We start from the raw sequence: 24,052 nt of genomic DNA on the forward strand, positions 1-24,052 counted from the left end.
TTCACTTTAGTTCAAGTTTTAGTAAAAAGAGAAAAAAAATTAATAATTAAAAATTTGTGAGAAAAACTCTTAAAAAAACTCTTAGAGAAACGTAATCCAATGTTTAATGTTTTTACATTTTAGTAAAGTATTTTGTAATCTGTTTTGAGTGTTTTTGTCATTTTTTGTGTGAATTTTATTTAGTTTATTTAGTGATTTTTTATTTTATTTATTTATTTTAGTGCATCAAGTTAAAATAAATGACAATGAGAAATGTTGCCTTGAATTTTTTTTTCCCAGTTAACATTGTGTGAGATTTACGATTTCAGCTTTTTGAGTGAAAAAAAAACAAAACAAAAAAAACATTAAAACAAAATAAACATAATTCAGAATAATTTAAATGGGGAAAAAAAAAAATAGTTCAAAAAGGGTAATCCAGAAAATTAAAGACAAAAGAAGAGAATCCAGAAATGTAAAATAATAATAAATACAATTAAATAAAATAAAAAATCCAGAGAATAAGAGAAATGTAATCCAGAAATTTTTTTAAAATTTTAGTTAAACTTTTAGTGATTGTGTCTTTTTTTTAGTTTTTGTGAATTTTATTTAATTTTATTTATGAATTTTAGTTTATTTAGTTTATTTTAGTACATCAAGTTAAAATAAATGAGAGTTGATTTTGAGTAATATTAATTAAATGTAGTTGTTAAAAATATAAACAAATAAAAGAGAAAAAAACATAATTCAGAATTATTTGAATGAAATAAATTTAAATAAATAAAAAGATAATCCAGATTTTTTAATAAAAAAAAATACATCCAGAAAATAAGAGAAAGAGGGAGAAAAAATCCAATGTTAATTTTTTTTACATTTTAGTTAAAGTTTTAGTAATTTTGTGTGTTTTTGAGTGTTTTTGTCATTTATATATATATATATATATATATATATGAAAAAATAAAAAAATTCTCAATTTTTTTCATATATATAAAATAATATTTTTTAATATTTTTTAATATATTAATTTATATATATATATATATATATATATATTTTTTTTTTTTTTTCAGTTCACATTTATTTTAGGTTAAAAAATATTATTTACTTTTAGCTTTAGTTCACTAAAAACCCTGGTTAATGGTTCTCTGATGTTAGTTAATGTACAAATGTTTTTGTTTTTCGTTTTTTTATAGATAAATGACATTTTGTTAATTTTTTTAAAATGTTTTTATTTCTAAATTGTGTCACTTTTGCATCTTTATTATTTAATCATTTAAATGTTAATTTAAATTCATTAAAATAAAAATTGCATCAACGTACAAACCCCAGTTTCTTATTTCATCCCCTTCAAATTACCACCATTGCCAAAAAAACCCAAAAATGTTTAGTTGACTAACTAACCGATTAGTTGACTAGTTTACCAGTTATTATCCATAACTGTATAAGTTTCCTAGCAGAGCCTCTCATCACAAGATTCTGTCTACAAACTGCAAAAAAGGCTTTTCTTTCTTAGATTTTTTGTCTTGTTTTCTGTTTGAAATTGGCAGATTATTTAGCAAGAAAATAATTTTTACTTGTCTACAAAATCATCTTTGATTTAAGATTTGTAGATATTTTGGCTGGAAACAAGACATAGCATTTTTTGCAGTACAGGATTCCTGTGTGATTCATTTTGAGCCGTTTAGCTGATTTTCTTGCTCCGTCAGTATCATCATCTCACTTTCTCTCTCTGTTTATTCTTTCATCTCTAGGGTGTCTTGACCTCATTTCCTGTGCCTGTGATTTATTCTTCATCACCTACTCAGTGTGTGTTTGTGTTTGTGAGGTCTAAAACACGTTTATGTCGGTGTGTAGAGGTTCATGAGCGCCTTGATGCACGTCAGGAATGTGTTTGCTTGCGAGACAGAATCAAACGTAGCCTCACAGATTCAAATAAACACATGATGGAGAGAAACACTCTCTATCTGTATGAAACATGTGAGTCAGTGGAGTAAGATCATACTGAGCAGAGTTTGAGATTACTGGGGTCTTCTTGAGAGATCTCATGTGTGATTTCACTTTCCTAAGGGCCACAGATGTAGACTATTTTGGTCACTGAAACACATTGAATTTTACACTCATTTGCACTGTCTGGGGAGCCCAAAACAGGAAGCAGTTCCTGCATTGAGTCTGTCTCCATGGCAACAAGCATGTGTTCCCACACGCGTCAGAGCGAATGTGCATACAGATGTTTCATGTTTCCGCCTCCGCACTGTCAGAATTTATTCAATGATAGGGGTGGGAGATTTGCCAAAAGTATCATATTATGATTTCTTTCAGAAATATCACAATTCACAATTTTATCACGATTCTTAGTGTTTTGCAAGTTGTCTAAGCAGTACAGCCAAACTAATTTCCCTATTTTAAAACCAAAACCTTATAAGGTAACAAATATAAAATAAAAAGAATGGCAGATGTTTAGGCCAAAGTGGGTGAAGACAAAAAATCTTTGTCATTATTTTATTTATTACTACATTATTTGTACATTATCTGTTACAAAATAAGAACAAAGATGGGCTACATGTTATAAATAGACATAATACACAAATAAAACAAACAGGGCTTTAATTTTCATATACAGAATAGTAGCATTTAAGAAACTGAATTAACAATATAAAAAACACTATATTCACTACATGCATAAATTATACGTTGACTCTTATTAAAGCAACTGTATTAAAGTTCTTCAGTCAAGAGCAGTGAGTGATTTTTCTTTGTGTTTTTCTTTCATAAGCCTACCATCACATTTTTTTTAATTACAGGAATCCAGAAACAAAATAAAACAAAATTAATTAATAATTAAAATTCCCCCAAAATTTAAAGAAAAACAGAAGTAAAAAAAAAATCCTAGAAAATAATAAATAAACAGAAACAGAAAATTGAATTTAGGGGGAAAAATGGAATATGGGGTAAAAAATTATTTTATAGGGCCCTATTCTAAATTGTTGCAGGTTGGAGTATCACTAGTGTGTCTCAGACTGAGACTGACATGGACATTAATATACACACACACACACACACACACACACACACACACACACACAAGATGCTGTCTCTCTTGTCCTTATGTTGAGAGAGGAAACAGATGCCAGGAACGGAGGGCCGCTCTTCCTGTTTTGCTGTTTTCCTGTGGTTTGAAGGCTTGATGCAGCGGGGATTAATTGTTTTGAGTGCAATGTTTACGATGTGTGTTTGTGTCAGTCCTAATGAAAACTAGATGCTGGTTTCATCTGAGTGGTGCTAGAGTGTTGCTTTATTATTGTTATAAATTGTTCTAGGGGTTTTCTACATTTCTATTTTTTCCAAATTTCAGTTGTAAAAATTGTAAAACTTTTACATTTCCTGTTTTCATTTTCATTTTTCCTGAGTTCCTTTTTTCAATTCTGCTTTTTTCGCCCTTAATTCCATTTTTCTGGGTTCTTAGTTTTTTTTTCTGGATTTTTCTTACATTTTTTCTGGATTCCGTTTTTATTCTGATTTTAATTTTTCTGTTTTTTTTTTTTTGTCTTTTTTTTTGCTTTTTGCATTTTTCTGGATTCAGTTTTTATTCTCATTATTAGTTTTCTCCATTTTTTTTTTTTTGTTGCTTTTTCTAGATTCAGTTTTTATTCTCAGTTCAAGTTTTCTGCTTTTTTGTTAGGTTTTTTTTTTTTTTTGCTTTTTTTTGCATTTTTCTGGATTCAGTTTTTATTCTCATTTTTAGTTTTAATTTTTTTTGTTGCTTTTTTACGAAGTTTTCTGCATTTTTTTTGTCGTTTTTCTGGTTTCTGTTTTTTGCCTTAATTTCATTTTCTGTTTTTTCCTTTGCATTTTTCTTTTCTTTTTTTTGGGCATTTTCTGGTTTCCATTTTTAGTCTCATTTTCATAATCTGCTTTTTTTCCCCTTTTTTCATGCTTTTGTATTTTCCCCCTGATTTACAATTTTATGGACTTTTTAATTATTATTTCAGTAGTCGAAAAAACATGACTAATGGAATTTCAAATTTATGATTGTGGATTATGCATTCATGATTTAATACAAATTCATGATTAAAAAAGTACTAAAATGAAGGCATAAAACCTTAACAATTGAATTAATCTTTCAAAATGTAATCAACTGAAAATTTAACAGTTGCTTTTTTAAGCTGCATGACTTCACATGCACAACATGCATATTTCAAGTCCTTTTGGGCTTTAATATTCATATTGGATTACATACACAGCCCTACTTTTGATTTATTCATCTTGTAAATTCCATTTTTATGTCGATTCGGCGATTTCCAGAGATCATAAGTGTCTGCGGTTTGATCAGAGTGAGCACTAGCACTAGTAATAGTGGACCACACACACGCACCGCTCCAGTAATCCCACAGTGCCGTGGTCCCCAGAGTGACCTGCGAGCTGTAATCCAATCAGGATCTGTGCGATTATGTGCGCTGGGAGGGAGTGGACAGGAAACAGAGATGCTTCTAGATCCGAAATGTCACGCATTGGATCGGCTTACCACGTCAGCAGCACCTCGCCGGCGTCTGTCTGCAGCATCAGATGCGCTTCTGATCTGCTTAGTGACTCACCGCAGTCCAGTTGATCGGCATTATGAAGGATCACAATATTCCACATGCACATACGGTCGCATTGCATGCATGAACTCATCAGTGCGCGCTGAGATTGAGTGACACCTCCAGTGGTGTCAGTGGGGTGATGAGGGTGTAACAGGACACCGGTTCATTCTGTGGAAACACACACCGCAACACACCCAACTTCCTCCCAAAGTGTTGCATTCTTCCTGCTGCAGGGCCGCAGCCGGGTGTCAGTGTGTGTGTGTGTGTGTGTGTGTGTGTGTGTGCGGGTCAACAGCATTCCTCCGCTCACGTGTCTGATGTTTGTACTGGGTTGCAGATCCCACACAGATTTTTGCGCTGAACCCACCCTGCCCCACCAGAGCTGCGCTGCGGACGCTGAATATTGCGCTCTATTGTTCTGCATCTGATCCCAGAGCAGCTGGAGAGCAGCTTAGATCTGCTTGTCTGTGTGTGATGATGTGTTGCGAAAAAGCAGAAGGCCATGTGTTCATGCACTTACAATGCATTTCAAGATTCAGTCTGTGTTTGTTTTATTTTACTCTTCAAAAGTGGCACTGAAACACTTCTGCACTGCAAAAAATGCATTTCTTCTAGGGTAAGAAAAAAAATCTTATTTCAAACAGAAAACTGTATTAGTTTTCTTACCCTATTGGCAAAATGTGTTGCTTGTTTCAATCAAAAACACACTTAATTTTGACTTTCTGAAAACAGTTGTTTTTACTTGTCTAGAAAATTAAGAATTTTAAGATATTTGGGTTGGATACAATTTCAGTGTGAAGTGGCATTTACACTGCAAAAAATGCTTTTCTTACTTTTCTTACTTAGATTTTTTGTCTAGTTTCCAGCTAAAATATTTAAAAATTCTTAAATCAAGAAGGATTTTCTAGATGAGTAAAGATTATTGTCTTGTTTTCAGAAAAAAACAAGTTAAAAGTAAGTGCGTTTTGGCTTAAAACAAGCAAAATAATCTTATTTCAAGCAGAAAACAAGCAGATTAGTTTTCTTACCCCTTTGGCAGATTCTTTTGCTTGTTTCAAGCAAAAACTCACTTAATTGTAACTTCTTTTTTCTGCAAGTTTTTTACTTGTCTAGAAAATCCTTCTTGATTTAAGAATTTTTAAATATTTTAGCTGGAAACAAGACAAAAAATCCAAGTAAGAAAAGCATTTTTTGCAGTGTAGAAGGAAGTAAAAATTATTTAGAAAATTTTTGCTTAAAGCAAGTAATCTGCCAATGGGGTAAGAAAAATAATCTTGTTTTCTGTTTGAAAAAAGAGTTTTTTGCTTACCAAATTGGCAGATTATTTTTTTTGCTCTAAGCAAAAACTCACTTGATTTTGACTAGTTTTTTTTTTTGTTTCGGAAAACAAGACAATAATTTTTGCTCATCTAGAAAATCCTTCTTGATTTAACATTTTTTTACATTTTTTGGCTGGATAAAGATGAAAAATCTAAGTAAGAAAATTATTTTTTGCAGCATACAACTGTTTGAGGCTGTTCTCTTTGGTTTTTAAATTATTCTACAGAAACCATTCTAATATGCTGATTTATTGTCAATGTTGCTTAATATGTTTGTTTTTTTTTAAGAAAAGATTTCTATTAAAAAAAAAAACGCTGCATTTTTTTTACTTTTTATTCATCAAAAAATTCTGAAAAAAATATCACAGGTTACAAATAAAAATTAAGCAGCACAACTGTTTTTCCAACATTGATAATTCTAATAATAAATCAGCATATTAGAATGGTTTCTGAAGGATCATGTGACACGAAAGTCTGGAGTAATGATGCTGAAAATTCAACTTGGCATCACAGGAATAAATAAAATTTTAAAGTATATTAAAATAGAAAAACATTATTTTAAATTGAAATAAAATTTCACAATATTGCAGATTTTTCTGCATTTTTTACCAAATAAATTCAGCCTTGATGAACCTAAGATGCTTGTTTTAAAAACTTTTGAATGGCAATGTGTATCAATGTATATCAAACAAAAGTAACCAGGTTTTTTGATAAAGCTGACATTATCACATAATTTATGCACATAGAACCGTCATCTCCAGGTCATATTTTATGCATCACTGGAAGAATGCAAATTTTCCAGAAGCACTGATGGGAAGTTAAAATGTGTCAGAATAACTGTATGTCTCTGCGATCTGACAGCTGCTCGTATCTCATTACGGCTGCAAACGCATTAATCATCAGCCTCATAAATGGCTAAACTACTGTCTGTGTCTCTGCAGGTGAAGCCAAGAACATCCCTCCGTATCCGGGTCCCAATAAGATGCGGGATTGTTACTGCACAGTAAACCTGGACCAGGAGGAAGTGTTTCGAACCAAAACCATAGAGAAGTCCTTATGGTGAGGACACACACATTGCACATAATATGTGACTCTGGACCACAAAACCAGTCGTAGTGTCTGAAAAATAAGCTTTCCATTGATGTATGGTTTGTTAGGATTGGACAATATTAGGACGAGATACAACTATTTAAAAAACTGGAATCTGAGGGTGCAAAAAAATCTAAATATTAAGAAAATCACCTTTAAAGTTGTCCAAATGAAGTTTTAAGCAATGCATATTACTAATCAAAAAGTTATTGATACATTTATGGTAGGAAATTTACAAAATATCTTTATGAAACATAATCTTTGCTTAATATCCTTATGATTTTTGGCATTAAAGAAAAAAATGATAATTTTGACCCGTACAATGTGTTTTTGGCTATTGCTACAAATATACCTGTGCTGCTTAAGACAACACGTGTGCATCAATCTGACATTGAAAAATCATTTAATTAAGAATAATAATATCCACAATAACCATCTGTCTCTGTCCACTGCAGTCCGTTCTACGGTGAGGACTTTTATTGTGAAATCCCTCGCAGTTTCCGCCATCTGTCCTTCTACATCTTCGACAGAGACGTGTTCAGGAGGGACTCCAGCATCGGTGAGCATTTTTAAACATTTTTTTAATGTATCTACTTGTTTCAGAATGTTCAGAGAACATTCAAAAGTAACATTCCCATAATGTTTGCGAAATGATACAATGGAACATTTTCTTAAAGGAGTAGTTCACTTGCAGAATAAAAATGTACAGATAATGTACTCACCCCCATGTCATCCAAGATGTTCATGTCTTTCTTTATTCAGTCGTTAACAAATTTTATTTATTTTTTTACTGTTTCAGGATTTCTCTCCATATAGTGGACTTCTATGGTGCCCCGAGTTTGAACTTCCAAAATGCAGTTTAAATGCAGCTTTAAAGGTCTCCAAATGATCCCAGCCGAGGAAGAAGGGTCTTATCTAGAGAAACAATTGGTTATTTTCTAAAAAAAAATTGACAATTTGTATACTTCATAACCTCAAATGCTCATTTTGTCTAGCTTTGCGTCAACTCTGTGCGCTCCGGTTCAAAACAGTAAGGGTTTGTTGAAAAACTCATATTTTCATCTCATTTTCTCCTCAAACTTCAAAATGGTCCTACATCGCTGCAGACGTACCGATATAGTGTTTACAAAGTGAACGTGCAGAGAAGATCAAAATAGCGATGAAGGGCGATTTTGAATTTGTAGGAGAAAACGAGATAGGAGTTTTTAGACATACAACTGTCATGAAGCATTTGTAAAGTAAATAAAGTGTCAGTTTGTTAGAAAATAACCGATCGTTTCACTAGATAAGACCCTTCTTCCTCGGCTGGAATTGTTTAGAGTCCTTTAAAGCTGCATTTAAACTGCATTTTGGAAGTTCAAACTCGGGGGCACCATAGAAGTCCACTATATGGAGAACACTCCTGAAATGTTTTCCTAAAAAAAAAAAATTAAGTAAATTAAATAATTTCTGTACATTTTGTTAATGTAAGTGTTTCAATACAGGATGTTACATATTTCTGAGCTGTTAGCAGATGTTCAGCACTTCCTGTTCTATCGTCCAGCACAGCTGGGTTCAGTGTGCCATGAAAGTTTGTGTGTAAACATATTTTGGTTGACGCTATAAAACTGATACATAAGTACATAAGGTTTAGGGTTAGTGTGTGGATTGTGGTTATTTTACAATATTTATAACTAACTTTTATATAAATCAATATCTAAGTCTAGGGAGTTGCCCTATTTAGATAGCAAAGTAAACAAGTGTGTGTTTATGTGTGTTTTTTGTCCATTTAGCCAATGAAAACACAGCTTGGACCTCAAGACCAAGTTTTCATCCAATCACAGCAGAGCTCCTGCATTTAATTTCATTTATGATTAACGTGGCCAGAGGCAGGAGGAAAGAGAATATCTTTGAGAACGAACATAAAACAAAGATAGATAAAGTGTTTGAATATTAACTAACAACTTTCTAAGAAAACACGTGGAGTGTTTGACAGCAAAAACACCAAAGAGCCATGAGCTGATCTGTGAGCTGTTGTTTCTGCAGGTAAAGTGGCTGTGAAGAAGGAAGACCTGCAGAAATACCACGGTAAAGACCACTGGTTCCCGCTGCAGCCGGTCTGTGCAGACTCAGAAGTACAGGTGTGTGTTTATAAACTCACGTGTGTGTGTGTCTCTATGTGTGTGTTTGTGTTGGGGTTTGGGTCCAGTGCATTTCAAAGCAAATACAGTGTGTGTTGAGCACAAGCAAATCTGTTTCACCTTGACATCCTCCAGGGTAATGTTGTCACGATACCAACATTTCAGACTAAGATATCTCGATACTACTGCTGAACTGATACCACGACAAAAACATCAGGTACATCAGAACGACAGGTAAAGCAAATGAATAATAGATAATGCAAATGGAGGTTATAGTTATTTTATCTATTTAAAATAAGCATTTCATCCTCTTAAAAAAAGAAAAAATATATAGCTGCAAGCAGCGATTACAGGGCCAAGCCACCGAAGGGCTGTAGCGCAGTGCAGAGCAGGAAAAACAAAAACAGCAGAAATTGTTTTTGTATATATCCTCATATTCAGCATGAGCCAAGGAATTCACAGACACCATTTTCTGACAAACTGTTATAGGCAAAAATTGCATTTTTAGTATCTCACGACCCAACTTTGGCATGGACCCTCAGAGCATGGTTTTGATGAAGCATACCAAGTTTCATTTTAATTGATCAAAGTTGGGCCAAGATATAGCCTTTGAACCAATTTTAGGTCAACCTTGTTAACTTTGCGACATCATAACTTTTGAACATAGATGAATAAAAAAACATGTGTTCAGTAATTTCTGTGCAGCTCAGTCCAAAGATCATCTGAGACAATTTTGGGAAAAATTTAGCAAAAAAAGGAATACTGTATTTTTCAGAATGGCTGCTGCTGTAATAGGTGGAGTCTTAATGTAAGCTACTGATAATATTTAAAAAGCATGTCTAAATAATTGAAATTATGAACCGTACACAATTTAACAGCAATTTTTAGCTGCTATAAAATACGTTTTATATATATAAATATTATGTATTACAGTAATGAATATTTTAATAAAAATACCTGGAAGTTTAATAAAAAAAAACCTTTTTTTTATTTAAAATTTTTTTTTATTTATTTAATTCACCATAGTCTGAAAATCTATTTTTTTATTATTTATTTAATAATTTCATAAAAGTTTGACAAAGATTACATTTTAAGGCCCTATAAAATACGTTTTATATATAAATAAAAATTAATAATATAATTAATTGTATTTAAAAAATGTTTTATTTAATATTCACTGTAGCAATATGTCTGAAAATCTAATGTTTTTTATTAGTTTAATAGTCATATGGTAATTTTATTTTTTATTTAATATTTAATATATACTTTTACTTTACTTTACAACTTTTTTAGTCACACAAGGGGCAATTGAAAAGGGGCAGTAACATCACCACACATATTTTAATTTCTAGACTAGAATTTTTCTAGACTCTATCTTAATGGTTACATTAAAACATTTAGCAAAATTATGTCTAATTAATTGAAATTTTAAAACATACACAATTTAACAGCAATTTCTTAAATGTTTAACAAAATTACATTTTTATCCCCTATACATTTTTTTTCAGTATTTTTCTGAAATTCTGTTTATTTTGATCAAACTGTGAATCAGTTGTCTATTAATTTTCTGCATTCCATTTTAATAGTTTAATTCAATTTTTAATAATCAGAAGCATGTCTAATTAATTTATAAACATTAATTAGATCGTATAAAGAATTAGTTATATTATTTATTATTATTAGTTTTTTTTTTTTTTCAGAAATACTGTCCTTAAATATTGTTTAAAAATATGTAGTACTATCATTATATGCAGTAATATTTCTGTTCAGGTTAAACTGAACTTTTATCTTAACGGGTCGAGAATGGTTCTTCTCAAAAGTAAGGATAAAATGCTCATAGAGACGCGCAGAATGTGCAGGATTCATATTTAAATATAGGCAATTAAAATCTGTAAAATCTGCCAAATCCACAGTATTCTGTCTTATACAGTAAATTATGTTTTTATGGCTGGATCCTGCGATTCTATCCATGTTTTCCGCTTCGCTTTAATCGTAGGAGCCTAAATAAACAGTGTTAATATGGCTCTTATCTATGGCTTTCTTAAAGTATGGTACCACTGATAGCGCCTCAAACGCTCATGATTTATGAGGAGAACTCTTCTCTGTAGGATCACAGTGGTTTCATCATTCACACTTAATGGCGTTCACTGCATTACTGAGCTGAATGCGATGCTGTGCAGAAACATCTGTATGCGCCGGATCCTCAGAAACACAGACGCATTCATCCAGAGCTGAGAGAGGAAGGATGTGTGTGTAATGAAGAGCCCTGAGTCTCTGTCCATAGAGCGCTCATTGTTGTGCTGTGTGTGAGGAAGAGCGGCCCATCCTCTTCACTAGGCTCATTTGCATATTGATGATGTCAGCTGAAGTCAGACAGAGAAACTTTGTTTCAAATAGAGGGAAGTTTCACTCCGTTGCTGTCACTAAAAGTATAATGTTATGTCACAGTAACAATATGCATCTAAAAAATATTTATTTATTTATTTAATAATCAAATTTTAATTACTATTTCTCACAATTTAGTTAACTAAATTGTTCATTAATGAAATGTGCTTCATGTCATATATTTATTTATTTAATAATCATGATTTAATGTCTATTTTTGATAAAATCTTTCTCATTTGATTTTTTTTTTTTTACTTTAATGTTGATGGACGCAAAGAACAAGCTCAAATGATTAATATCAACTTAACCACATTCACATTATCAAACACTTGAAGTTGAAAGTAAACACTCAGAACAGAAACAAAGTTTCAACTAGAGAAAAAAATCATATGCTAATTGTATTATTTATTCAATAATCATTTGCTTATTTATATTTTTCATAATTTGTGAATAAAATCCTTCACTATTGAATTCATCTCATTAGGTTATTTAACTTTTATTTTGATCTTTATGGACACAAAGAACAAGATCAAATGATTTATATCAAATGTATCTGATTCATATTATGAAACACTTGAGTTCAAAACTAAAGACTCAAAACGGAAATGTTTCAACTTGAGGAAAGTTTCATTTTTATTAGAAGAAAGGCTGTGCGCTGTTGCTAAACTATTCTACATTATAGTAACTTTTAATGAAAATATCCAGAAATTTAATTAAAAAACATGTTTGTATTTTTTAAATGTGTATTTATTTAGTAATCATAATTTCATGTCTATTTTAATAATCCATTGAATCTTTTTTGTTTGATTATTTTCTTTTTTTACTTTAATGTTGATGGACACAAAGAACAAGCTCAAATGATTCATATCAAATTAATCACATTCACATTATCAAACACTTGAAGTTGAAAGTGAACCATTAAAAACAATGTTTCAACTAGAGAAAAAAATCTGTGCTGTCACTAAAATATAATTTTATGTCATAGTAACATTTGGATGTTTTTTTTTTTTTTTTTTTAATATTTGTTTATTAATTTAAAGCTTGTGTGTGTTTGTGTGTGTATATACACTACTGCTCAAAAGTTTGGGATCAGTAGGATTTTTAATGTTTTTAAGGCTGTGTTCATTTGATCACAAAAATACAGAAAAAATGTAATATTGCGAAATATTATTACAATATAAAACAATGTTTTTCTATATTAATATACATTCGATTTTTATTTATATCTGTAATTATAGTTGAATTACTCCAGTCTTCAGTGTCACATGATCCTTCAGAAATCAATCTAATTATTAGTGCTGGAAACAGTATTTTTTGGAACCTGTTACACTTTTTTTTTTTTCAAGATTCTTTAATCAATAAAAGGTTAAAAAGAACAGCTTTGATTTAACACTAAGTTTGAGGTCAGTACATTTTTATTCTTTCTTTTTTTAAAAGAATTAATGCTTTTATTTCACCAAGGATTTGTATTAAAAATACATTTACAATGTTGGAAAATATTTATAATTTGAATAAATGCTGTTCTTTTTAACTTGTTAATCTTTAAAGAATGAAAAAACCACAGGTTCCAAAAAAAATATTTGGCAATGTTTTCCAACATTGATCATTCTAATAATAAATCTGCATATTAGAATGGTTTTTGAAGGATCATCTGACATTTAAGACTGAAGTAGCAGCTGATGAAAATTCAGCTTTGCATCACAGGAATAAATTATATTTTAAAGTATATTAAAATAAAACCCATTATTTTATATTGTAATAACATTTTGCAATATTACAGTTTTTTTCTGTATTTTTGATCAATTAAATGCAGCCTTGATGATCATAAGAGACTTCTTTAAAAAACTGATCCTAATCAGATGAGTTCTGCTGCAGTGTAAACCGTTCAGTAGAATTTCTACCATGTGACACATTTCTATGGGTATGTGTCGAGTGTTTATCGTGTGTTGGGTCACGTGTTCTGTCTGTGACTCATCGGCAGCACGAGCCTCGTGGGAGCCTGCAGCGGTTGTGTTTTCAATGGTTTCTCACGCTCCGCTCCTCCGTCTCTCCTCGCGCTCCCTCTCTTCGGGTGTAACCATGGTAACGCTGTTCTCTCTCTCCTCCGCAGGGAAAGGTTCACCTGGAGCTGCGTCTCAGTGAGGTCATCACAGACAGCGGAGTCATCTGCCACAAGCTGGCAACACGGTGAGGCAGCCAATCACGAGTTCCGCTCAGCCGCCCGACAGCCAATCAGAGCTCAGCCCTTGTATCTTATCAGATTCATGTCTTGAAAGATCAAAGCATTAATTTAGAGGGGCGTTTCTTAATGTATGTGTGGCATTTGTAATTTGGCAACCTACTAATTTAATGCCGACTCAGCCAATCATGTGAGTTTGGGGGCGGGACTTTTTGTCCGTCTGACCAATGAATGATGAGTGTTTGGAAACATGTTTGGAAACAGTAATTATTGTTGTAGTTGTGTTTGATTGAACAGAAATCACACCCTGCAGCTTTAGAAGTATTTTTAGCAGTGATGCTTTAAGGAGGGTTTCATCATGCGGACAGTCTAATAGCTCCCCTGTCAGATGCTGTTTCTTGTGGTTCTTCTGATTTAAAGCCTGTAACCAGTCCTTCAGTAGAAAATGCCAACACGCCTGTTATTTGTTGTTTGAAGGACGGCACTTACTGTCTACAATGAACACAAAGGCCTTCTTTAAAAGGACAGTTCAACCAGAAATGGTTGAACAACATTTTGTCATTTATTCAACCTCATGTTGTTCCAAACCTATGTTTCTTACTTCTGTAGAACACAGAAGAAGATGTTTTGAAGAATGTGGGGAACCAAACAATAGTATGTTTTCCATACTATGGAAGTCAATGGATACCAGCAACTGTTTGCTTACCAACATTCTTCAGAATATCTTCTTTTGTGTTTAACAGAGGAAAGAAAATCATTTCTTTAAGACCAGTTAACTAGTTGAAAATATGTGGTTTTGAACATTCTTACAAATAACAGGAAAAGTTTTTTTCTGCAAAATAAGAGCATTAATAGACTGATTCCTGCTACCAGAGAACATTCTCAGAACATTGTGGCAAGGTTCTCTCAAAGACAAAAAAAAGGTTCTTCCAGTCATGTTAATAAAATGTTTGTTCAAAGATATCTGGTGTTTAATAATGTTCTCAAAAAGTTAGCACAAAAACATTTTTAAATGTATCTACTTGTTTCAGAGAACATTCAAAAGTAACATTCCCATAATGTTTGCAAAATGATACAATGAAACATTTCCTTAAAGGAGTAGTTCATTTCCAGAACAAAAATGTACAGATAATTTACTCACCGCCTTGTCATCCAAGATGTTTGTGTCTTTCTTTTTTCAGTCGTAAAGAAATGAGGAAAACATCTCAGGATTACTCTCCATATAATGGACTTCTATGGTGCCTGTGAGTTTGAACTTCCAAAATGCAGTTTCAAAGGGCTCTAAACAATTCCAGCCAAGGAAGAAGGGTCTTATCTAGTTTCGTCCACGGCTGGGATCGTTTTGAGTCCTTTGAAGCTGCATTTAAACTGCATTTTGTAAGTTCAAACTCGGTGCACCATAGAAGTCCACTATATGGAGAAAAATCCTGCAATGTTTTTGTCAAAAAATTTATTTCTTTACGACTGACGAAAGAAAGACATGCACATCTTGGATGACAATAGATTCTCAATATTTTTTAAAAATGCATTCTCTGAATATTCAGAAATAACTTTTTCATAACTTATTGGGAATGTCAGCAAAACATTTTTAAAGCATATTTTTGTTAGTTGGGATGCTGGAATGATTGCAGTTGCCCTTGCATCAGCGTTTTATTCTAGCGTTGTCTAATGGATAGGATAAATCTGCTTTACTTCCCTACAAAAATCTCCATGAAAGTGAGAAAGAGAGCATGAAGTTCTCAGTCTAACGAGTTGTTTGCTGTCGTTTATTCGTCTTCATTTGTGTCTTCAAGACCAGCAGCAGAAATGGCTCTTTCCATCTTCATTTTCGTCTTATTTTCTCAGAGTTTGTCACTCTTGCCTCTCATCATTCTGAATAAATGATCTGTTCGTGGGTTTTCAGATCTTCTCAAACATTTAGAACCAAACTGTAATTTTTTGGATCACTTGAATACGAAAACCCGAGCTCCGACCCAAGACCCGATGGGGTTCGATTTAGGGTAATTAAAAATAAATGTGTTTTTAAAAAAAATTATTTACACATATTGTGATCAGGTACTAAGTGAGTTGATTCGGGTCGATAACATATTTTAGGAGCTGAGAAGTCCTCTAGTCATAATAACATCACATCATTTCTGTAGCTCAAACAGTACAGCTTGGCTTGCAACACCAAGGTCATGGGTTCGATTCCCAAGGAATGCATGCACTAATCCAGTGTCAGTCACTCTAGCTTGAAGAGTGCATGTGATGATCAAACAAACTACTGTCATTAGCTTTTGAGTGTTTAGTGTTTACTGAGTTGCTGTCGCGTGCAGTGATGTTGCATACTGAGTGTAGTGTGCGTTCTGCAGCAGTATTGTGGAAGTGTGGTGTAACCATTGTCTGTATAATCACCCAAATACATTTGAGCATCACAGATTAGGCTCTATGAGCCGCTTTGCAGTCGCTGTGTGGTTTGATGCTTTGATTAGCAGCTGACGCTTTATTTAAAGACACAAGAGAAACACAACACTCAGACTGAGAGTGAATAAGTGAACTGATGTCTAGTGCATGTGTGTGTTTGTGTGTGTGCACTGGAGGCATATCTGTGCATGCATGCATCTGTGCTCTCAGTTGTCAGTTGAATCTGTTGAATATAGGTTCGTATGCTTTCACAGCATCGGTGGGTCCATGTCTGGACAGATTCCCACACTGGAGCACTCTGGGTAATGAGCTTAGTGTCACAGTGAGCAGCGCTCTCATTCACAGGATATTTATGCAGCTTCCATTTTGAGACACAGCGAGGATGACGTCTCCACACACACACACACACACACACACACACACACACACACACACACACACACACACACACACACACACAGATTCATTCATTACTGCGCTGCTGTGATTCTGTGTATGAGACTTTGACACTGGAAGGGTTTTTACTCTTAGATACAGCAGGAAATGCAGAATGTATTACACAACATTTTATTATGATTGTAAAACACACCGGAGTCCTTATATGTGCTGGTCACTATTAAAGGATTACTCCACTTGCAGAATACAAATTTCCTGATAATTTACTCACCCTCTTGTCATCCATGTCATGTCTTTCTTTCTTTCTTCAGTCGTAACAAAATTTCTTGAGAAAAACATTCCAGGATTTTTTCATGCCTGTGAGTTTGTACATGCAAAATGCAGCTTTAAAGGGCTCTAAACAATTCCAGCCAAGGAATAAGAGTCTTATCTAGTGAAACAATATTTTCTAAAAAAAATTAAGGAAGTGAAGTATTTTCTAAAAAAAAAACTTACTTTATTACCAATGTAATATTGTGAAATGTTAAGGCAATTCAAAATACTTGTTTTATAAGATTTTTAATGCTTTTTTAATGACTTTTCTGTTCATCAAGGCTACATTTATTTAATTAAAAATACAGAAAAAAATTTAATATTGTGAAATGTTAATGCAATTCAAAATACTGGTTTTCCATTTTAATATACTTTAAAATATAACTTATTTCTGTGATGCAAAGCTGAATTTTCAGCATCATTACTCCAGTCTTCAGTGTCACATGGTCCTTTACCAATCATTCTAATATGCTGATTTATTATCAATGTTGGAAACAGTTGTGCTGTTTAATATTTTTTGTAACCTTTGATACTGCCACTCAAACGTTTGAGCGGCAGTGTAAATTGTAATTTTTTTTAGAAAATAACACTAGATAAGGCCCTTATTCCTCGGCTGGGATCATTTAGAGCCCTTTGAAGCTGCACTGAAACTGCATTTTTAACCTTTAATCCGTTAAGCTCCATTGAAGTCCACTATATGGAGAAAAATCCTGGAAAGTTTTCCTCAAAAAAAAAAATTCTGTGCAAGACATAAACATCTTGGATGACATGGGGGTGAGTAAATCATATTTTGGAAGTGGATTAATCCTTAACATGTTTAAATAGTTAATGATTATTTGGCTAAATTTGGCTCATTTCATTTTTTATGTATAAAAATAAAAAATAATTTCATATAAAATCTAGAAAGCTCAGAACCAACTTTATTTCTTACAGTGCATCCTTAATTAGTCTATTTTTGTCACTGTTATTGATATTGGTGGTCAAATAAGGACAGCATTTGATGTTGACATTTATAAAAAGTATGTATGCAATCCGAACTCAACTCTGAGTATATATGAGCATCACGGCAACATGCATGAACCGCGACGCCACGGCTCTGATCATTCGAAAGCTTCTGACAGCTTCATTAGACACATGCAGTAGGTCTCACTCAGGTTTATCTCGGCATTGGACGTCATGAGGGGTGTATTTATGGGCAGCTGTGTGACCAGGCCAGACGCAGCATTATATAAACAGGCTTAGCACACAGGAAGTGCCCTGAAAGGATCGGATGGTATTAGAGATCCTGTAAATCCTGTCCATTCATCACACGACAGAGCTCGGCTCTGATTGGCTGGATGTGACATCATGTTGCAATGTGTTACAACAAATAGCTGCGGATTGTTTTGAGGCCATTAAAAAAAGAATTAATCTCAAAAGATGATGTTTTTATGCTTTCCACGAATGCAAAAATTATTATTTATTTTTTTAAACTGATGATCACAGTTGGTGGTGAGTTAAGGTTTGGCGTGTGAAGCTCACAATGGTTTTCCTTGTGCAGGGTTCTGGAGTGTCAGGATCTGCCGATAGTGAACGGCCAGTGTGATCCGTACGCCGCCGTCTCGTTACTCGGCCCCTCGAGGTGAGATCAAACCTGAAAGCTTCAGCACTTATCCAGTTTACAAGTGCTCATTAAGTCTGTCCAATGGCATGGTTCCCATCACCGTCAGGACAGCAGTTCAGGGCTTAGTGTGTCCTCAGAAAAATAAACCTATGCTTGAGTTCACCTCAGGACTACATGCATTGCTTTAGAAATTTAAGAAATATGAGAAATGTAATATTTCCCTCAGATTAACCAACACTTTTCAGTCAAAAAGTTCTTTAAAAGAAGTCCCTTCTGCTCATCAAGGCTGCATTTATTTTGTTAAAAATACAGTAAAAACTGTAAAAATGTGAAATATTATTACAATTTAAAATAGCTGTTTTTTATGTGAATCTATGTTAAAATGTAATTTATTTCTGTGAATTCTCATTACTCCAGTTTCCAGTGTCGCATGATCCTTCAGAAATCATTCTGATATTTGATTTGCTGCTCGACAAACATTTCTGATTTCTGGCTTTAAATCTTCTAATTATATCTTTTAATATCAAAATTTAGATTTTTTTTCCTTATAATGATGATTTCTTTTCCTTGTGATTATGATTTCTTAATCTAATCATTTTGATGTTTTCCTCATAATTATTTTGACTTTTTAATCTCATGATTAACTTTTTTCTCATAATTATGACTTTAATCTCAAAATTTATTTTTTTTCCCTCATAATTATTATTATGTATATTATAATCTTCTGCTCAACAAGGCTGCATTTATTTGATCAAAAAATGCAGTAAAAATGATTAAATATTATTGCAATGTAAAATGCCTGTTTTCTATATAAATATCTGTTCAAATTTAATTTATTTCTGTGATGCACAGCTGAATTTTCAGCATTACTCCAATCTTCAGTGTCACATGATCCTTCAGAAATCATTCTAATATACTGATTTGCTGCTCAGGGGAAAAAAAAAGATTATTATCAATGTTGCTGCACAATATTTTTGTAAAAACTGATGCATTTTATTTTTTAAGGATTCACAGATGAATAGAAAGTTCAAAGGAACAGAAATAGAAATCTTTTGTAACATTATGAATGTCTTTCAATTTAGTGTGTCCTTGATTTATAGTAGTGAATTTATAGAAATTACATTTTATTATATATTTAAAAAGAAAACACATTTTAAATCCTAATATTGTTTAATAATTTTGACTGTATATACGAATAAGTAAATGCAGCCTTGGTAAGAAGAAAAGACTTCTTTCAATCATTCTAATATGTTGAAAACACTTGTGCTGCGCAATATTTTTGTGAAAACCATGATGCATTTTATTTTTCAGGATTCACAGATGAAAAGAGCAGCATTTATTTAAAATAAAATGCTTTTGTAACATTATTAATGTCTTAACTGTCACTTTTGAATAATTAAATCTGCCCTTGATGAATAAAAGTACAAATTTATTTAAAAACAGCTTGAATAATAAGTGACTCAATGGCTATTTTCAACGTTGCTGTTGTCACCTGAAATAGCTGATAATCGCTGTGAGTGTGACATAACCTGGTGTGATGTTAACGCATCTGTCATTCTTCACAGGTCAGAAGCCAAGAAGACGAAGGTCAAAAGGAAAACCAACAATCCTCAGTTTGATGAGGTCTTCTTCTTTGAGGTAGGAGCTCATTTTCCTGTCGGAGGACGTGTGTGACGGGTGTTTTCAGTGACTCTAGCTTTATAATTAAATGAGGTGACACTTAATTAAAGACTCACAAAGGCTCATTCACAGCATGTTAAACCTTCGTCACGGATTCACTCAAAACAACCCACTAAAAAGAGTTTGCATGACGTCTGCAGCTGATTTTTGTGTTTTTCGCATTTTATTTTAATCAATGTTCACATTAGTGCTCAACAAATGTGTTAGATGATTCCCGAAAACAAGTCAAAATTGCATTAAAAAAGTAGTATAACATTCAGAAATAATGTGAAAAACTGGTAAATAAAATTAAATGTTTTTAAACTATTTTAACGTATTTTAGTTCCTCTCACTCCACAATAAATCCTTTAAATTGTACGGTATTCACAACCCTAAACCTAAAATTTTAACTCAAATGAAAACCTTAAGAAAAAAAAAAAAAAAAAAAAATATATATATATATATATATATATATATATATATATGTATGTAAGGGATAATCAACGGTTTGCCGTGCATTAAAGGATTTTAAATGCACGACGTGGAGGCTAATAACCGACCGACGCGAAGCTTCAAATAAGACACAGAGATGAAAAAGTGCGGTAAAATCACATTTATTCGAATGAAATATAGCATTTGTTTCAGTGAATTATTGATCAATCAACCGAGAGAAGATGATAGAGAGAGAGCTGACATTTTTGTGTGTGTGTGTCTCTCTCTCTACAAACAACAAATTCATTCAAAAACAGCAGTTTTACCACTTCGTTCTAGTATCCAGGCTATTTTAATAAGAATCGCGGGCAAGATCTGACCAGAAGTGTATGTATGTGCGCAGCACAATGCAATCTCCGACCTCTTGCTCTCTCTCTGTGCATTTGCGTGCATCAATTAAACCAGCGCATTAATATAGAACGGTGATTAAATTGACTTGGAACTTGGAAAATCTATCTTTCTATGTCTGTCTCTCTCGCTCTCTCTCTCTCTCTCTCTCTCTCTCTCTCTCTCTCTCTCTCTCTATATATATATGTATATATTTATTTAAAGATAGAAAAATAACAAAAACACAACAAAATTGCAACAACTTTAAATAAAATTAAAATAAAAGCCAGAAATATTAAAATAGAAACTGATTAAAAATATTATTCAAACTGTAATAGTATCTTTTTACTAAAGTACTAAAAAATACTAATACTCGTTTCAAATAAATATGTCATCAAACAATATATATATATATATATATATATATATATATATATATATATATATATATATATATATATATATGAAACAAAAACAAAAACAAAATTGCTAAAAATGTAACTAATTAAAATGAAAACAGCAAATATTAAAATAGAAATTTATTCAAAATATTATTAGTATCTTTATGATACTAAACAAGAACTGATACTTCAAATAAATGTCATCAAACAAAGCTTTTAAAGCAGAAACCACAGTGAAATCATGAAATATGACTTTCAGTAAAGATAAGACAGTCTTGAGAGAGGATGAATCATCTGCTGCTCACGATGTTTACTTTCTAGTTTAGGGGGAAGCGTTTACTATGGAAATAGATCATATCTGAGCTCTCAGGTGTTTATAGTTGAAGTGGTTTCTCACTTTAACACTTTCCACACCCTCCAGCCGTGCAGATCTCTGCTCTAAATCAAGTCTCCACTAACCTTGCTGCTCTCAGCTTGTAATCTGTGGTTTACCGTGGTAAAGGTGAGAGTGTCCACACCCTGAGCAGTGTTCATTTCCTGAGGGTTCAGCATTAAAGTTATTAGACGTGACAGCTGTTTTCTGTATTTCTCTCAGTCTCACACACATGAAGGCGGCTCTGAGGAAAGCGAGACAAGAGTGTGATTGATTGTGAGACACACAATCCGCTCCATTTATCTCTCAGCCCTCGCCGCCGCAGTCTTTCCCTCCCACACTGGACATATATATTTTTTTCCCCAGATAGTTGCAAAGGCAACATTTTTAATTTCCATGTAGTTTAATGTGATGCACTAAATAAATAAAACTGAAATAAAAATTATTATAAACTATATAGACATATGTAAAACAAAAGGCTAAAATTTAAAAATATACAAATAATAAGCAATTAAATAAAATATACAATAGTATATAACCCGCCTTGTCATTTAACAGTCAAATCATGACAAAACATTATATTCAAATCAATCAGTAAAATCAGAAAAATCTGGAATTTAAGGGTGCAAAAAAATCCAAATATTGAAAAGATCACCTTTAAAGTTGTTCAAATTAAGTTCTTAGCAATGCATATTACTAATCAAAAATTAAGATAAAAGCTAAAAAAAATCTAAAAAAAAAAGAAATAAAAGAGGCAAAAACATACAACAATATGATTAAAAGCCAAGCTAAAAAATAAAAAATAAAAAATAAAAAAATTCCCAGATAGTCGCAAAGGCAACATTTTTAATTTCCATGTAGTTTAAAGTGATGCACTAAATAAATAAAACTGAAATAAAAATGATTATAAACTATATAGACATATGTAAAACAAAAGGCTAAAATTTAAAAGTATACAAATAATAAGCAATTAAATAAAATATACAATAGTATATAACCCGCCTTGTCATTTAACAGTCAAATCATGACAAAACATTATATTCAAATCAATCAGTAAAATCGGAAAAATCTGGAATCTAAGGGTGCAAAAAAATCCAAATATCGAAAAGATCACCTTTAAAGTTGTTCAAATTAAGTTCTTAGCAATGCATATTACTAATCAAAAATTAAGATAAAAGCTAAAAAAATCTTTAAAAAAAAGTAATAAAAGAGGCAAAAACATACAACAATATGATTAAAAGCCAAGCTAAAAAATAAAAAATAAAAATAAAAAAAATAAAAAAATTCCCAGATAGTCGCAAAGGCAACATTTTTAATTTCCATGTAGTTTAATGTGATGCACTAAATAAATAAAACTGAAATAAAAATGATTATAAACTATATAGACATATTTAAAACAAAATGTAAAAGAAATTACAAAAATATAATTAAAAATTAGGCTAAAATTTAAAACTGCAAATATACAAATAATAATCTAATTCTAAATATACAATAGATACAACAGATGGTTTCATTAAACAGTCAAATCATGGCATAACATTATATTCAAATGAATCTGATCTGATGTTATGAATGTTTGTGCTCAGGTAGTGATCAGTGTTTCATCTCACAGGTGACCAAACCGCTGAGCTACACCAAACGCCACTTTGACGTGGAAGAGGACGACGTGGACAAGCTCGCGCTCAAGTGAGTGTGTGTTTGTGTGTGTGAGGTTCTCAGAAGCGGCCTGTGTTTACACTGACCGGATGACGTAACTCGACTGTTACTATAAACTGCCCACAAACAAACATGCTGCATTACGGTCTGTTTACGAGTCGCACTCCTAACGTACTTCAACATTCACAGTAGTTTAGAGCGGCTTTGATGTGACGTTGAATGAGGAATGATGTTTGTAAACACCGTCAGACGCAGGAGAACATGCAGCGATGCAGCAGATGTGAACTGAGTGTGTGTTGCATGGGCTGGTCATGTTCACAGATAACAGCAGTGATCCGCCACATCATCTCCTTTTGGCATTTTGTAGTCTGTACTTGGCGAGGATGCCTTTCTTACCCCTAATGTTAATGGAAAGGGGAATATGTGCCATTAACAGTGTTATTTTAGTATTATTGAGATGATATTATAATGATATAATCAACTTTTTTTTAATATTTTCCATTTTAATTTTAGTTCAAGTTTAAGATTTTGTTGTATTTCTTATTTTTAGTTTTTTAAATACCTATATAGTTTTTTATTAATTCTTACTTCAGTTTTAGTTATTTTATTACATCATGAAAATGAAAAAAATGCTGCTTCGACAACAAGCTGAAAAAATAAGTTGAAGGTCATAAATATTTTATTTATTTATTTTTTTCAGTTAAGTAAGGTTTAGTCAAGTAAAGCTGGAAGTATCCAGTGTTATTTTAGTATTATTGAGATTCTATCATAGTTTTTTTTTT

General features: G+C 32.4%; 1 protein-coding gene across 4 annotated transcripts in view; it reads left to right on the forward strand.

The window, feature by feature from the left end:
- rasa3 (RAS p21 protein activator 3) overlaps window positions 1-24,052 on the forward strand; it is a 61,201-nt gene that overhangs the window by 20,600 nt on the left and 16,549 nt on the right. For all 4 annotated transcript variants that reach the window (XM_073841899.1, XM_073841900.1, XM_073841901.1 and 1 more), the window contains exons 2-8: window positions 6,817-6,934; window positions 7,420-7,523; window positions 8,990-9,084; window positions 13,580-13,656; window positions 18,300-18,380; window positions 19,928-20,000; window positions 23,227-23,300. In XM_073841899.1, coding sequence (XP_073698000.1) covers window positions 6,817-6,934; window positions 7,420-7,523; window positions 8,990-9,084; window positions 13,580-13,656; window positions 18,300-18,380; window positions 19,928-20,000; window positions 23,227-23,300 — 622 coding nt within the window. The remainder of the gene's footprint in view (window positions 1-6,816; window positions 6,935-7,419; window positions 7,524-8,989; window positions 9,085-13,579; window positions 13,657-18,299; window positions 18,381-19,927; window positions 20,001-23,226; window positions 23,301-24,052) is intronic.

Source organism: Garra rufa, chromosome 6, assembly GCF_049309525.1.
Source record: "Garra rufa chromosome 6, GarRuf1.0, whole genome shotgun sequence".
Taxonomy (NCBI): Eukaryota; Metazoa; Chordata; class Actinopteri; order Cypriniformes; family Cyprinidae; genus Garra; species Garra rufa.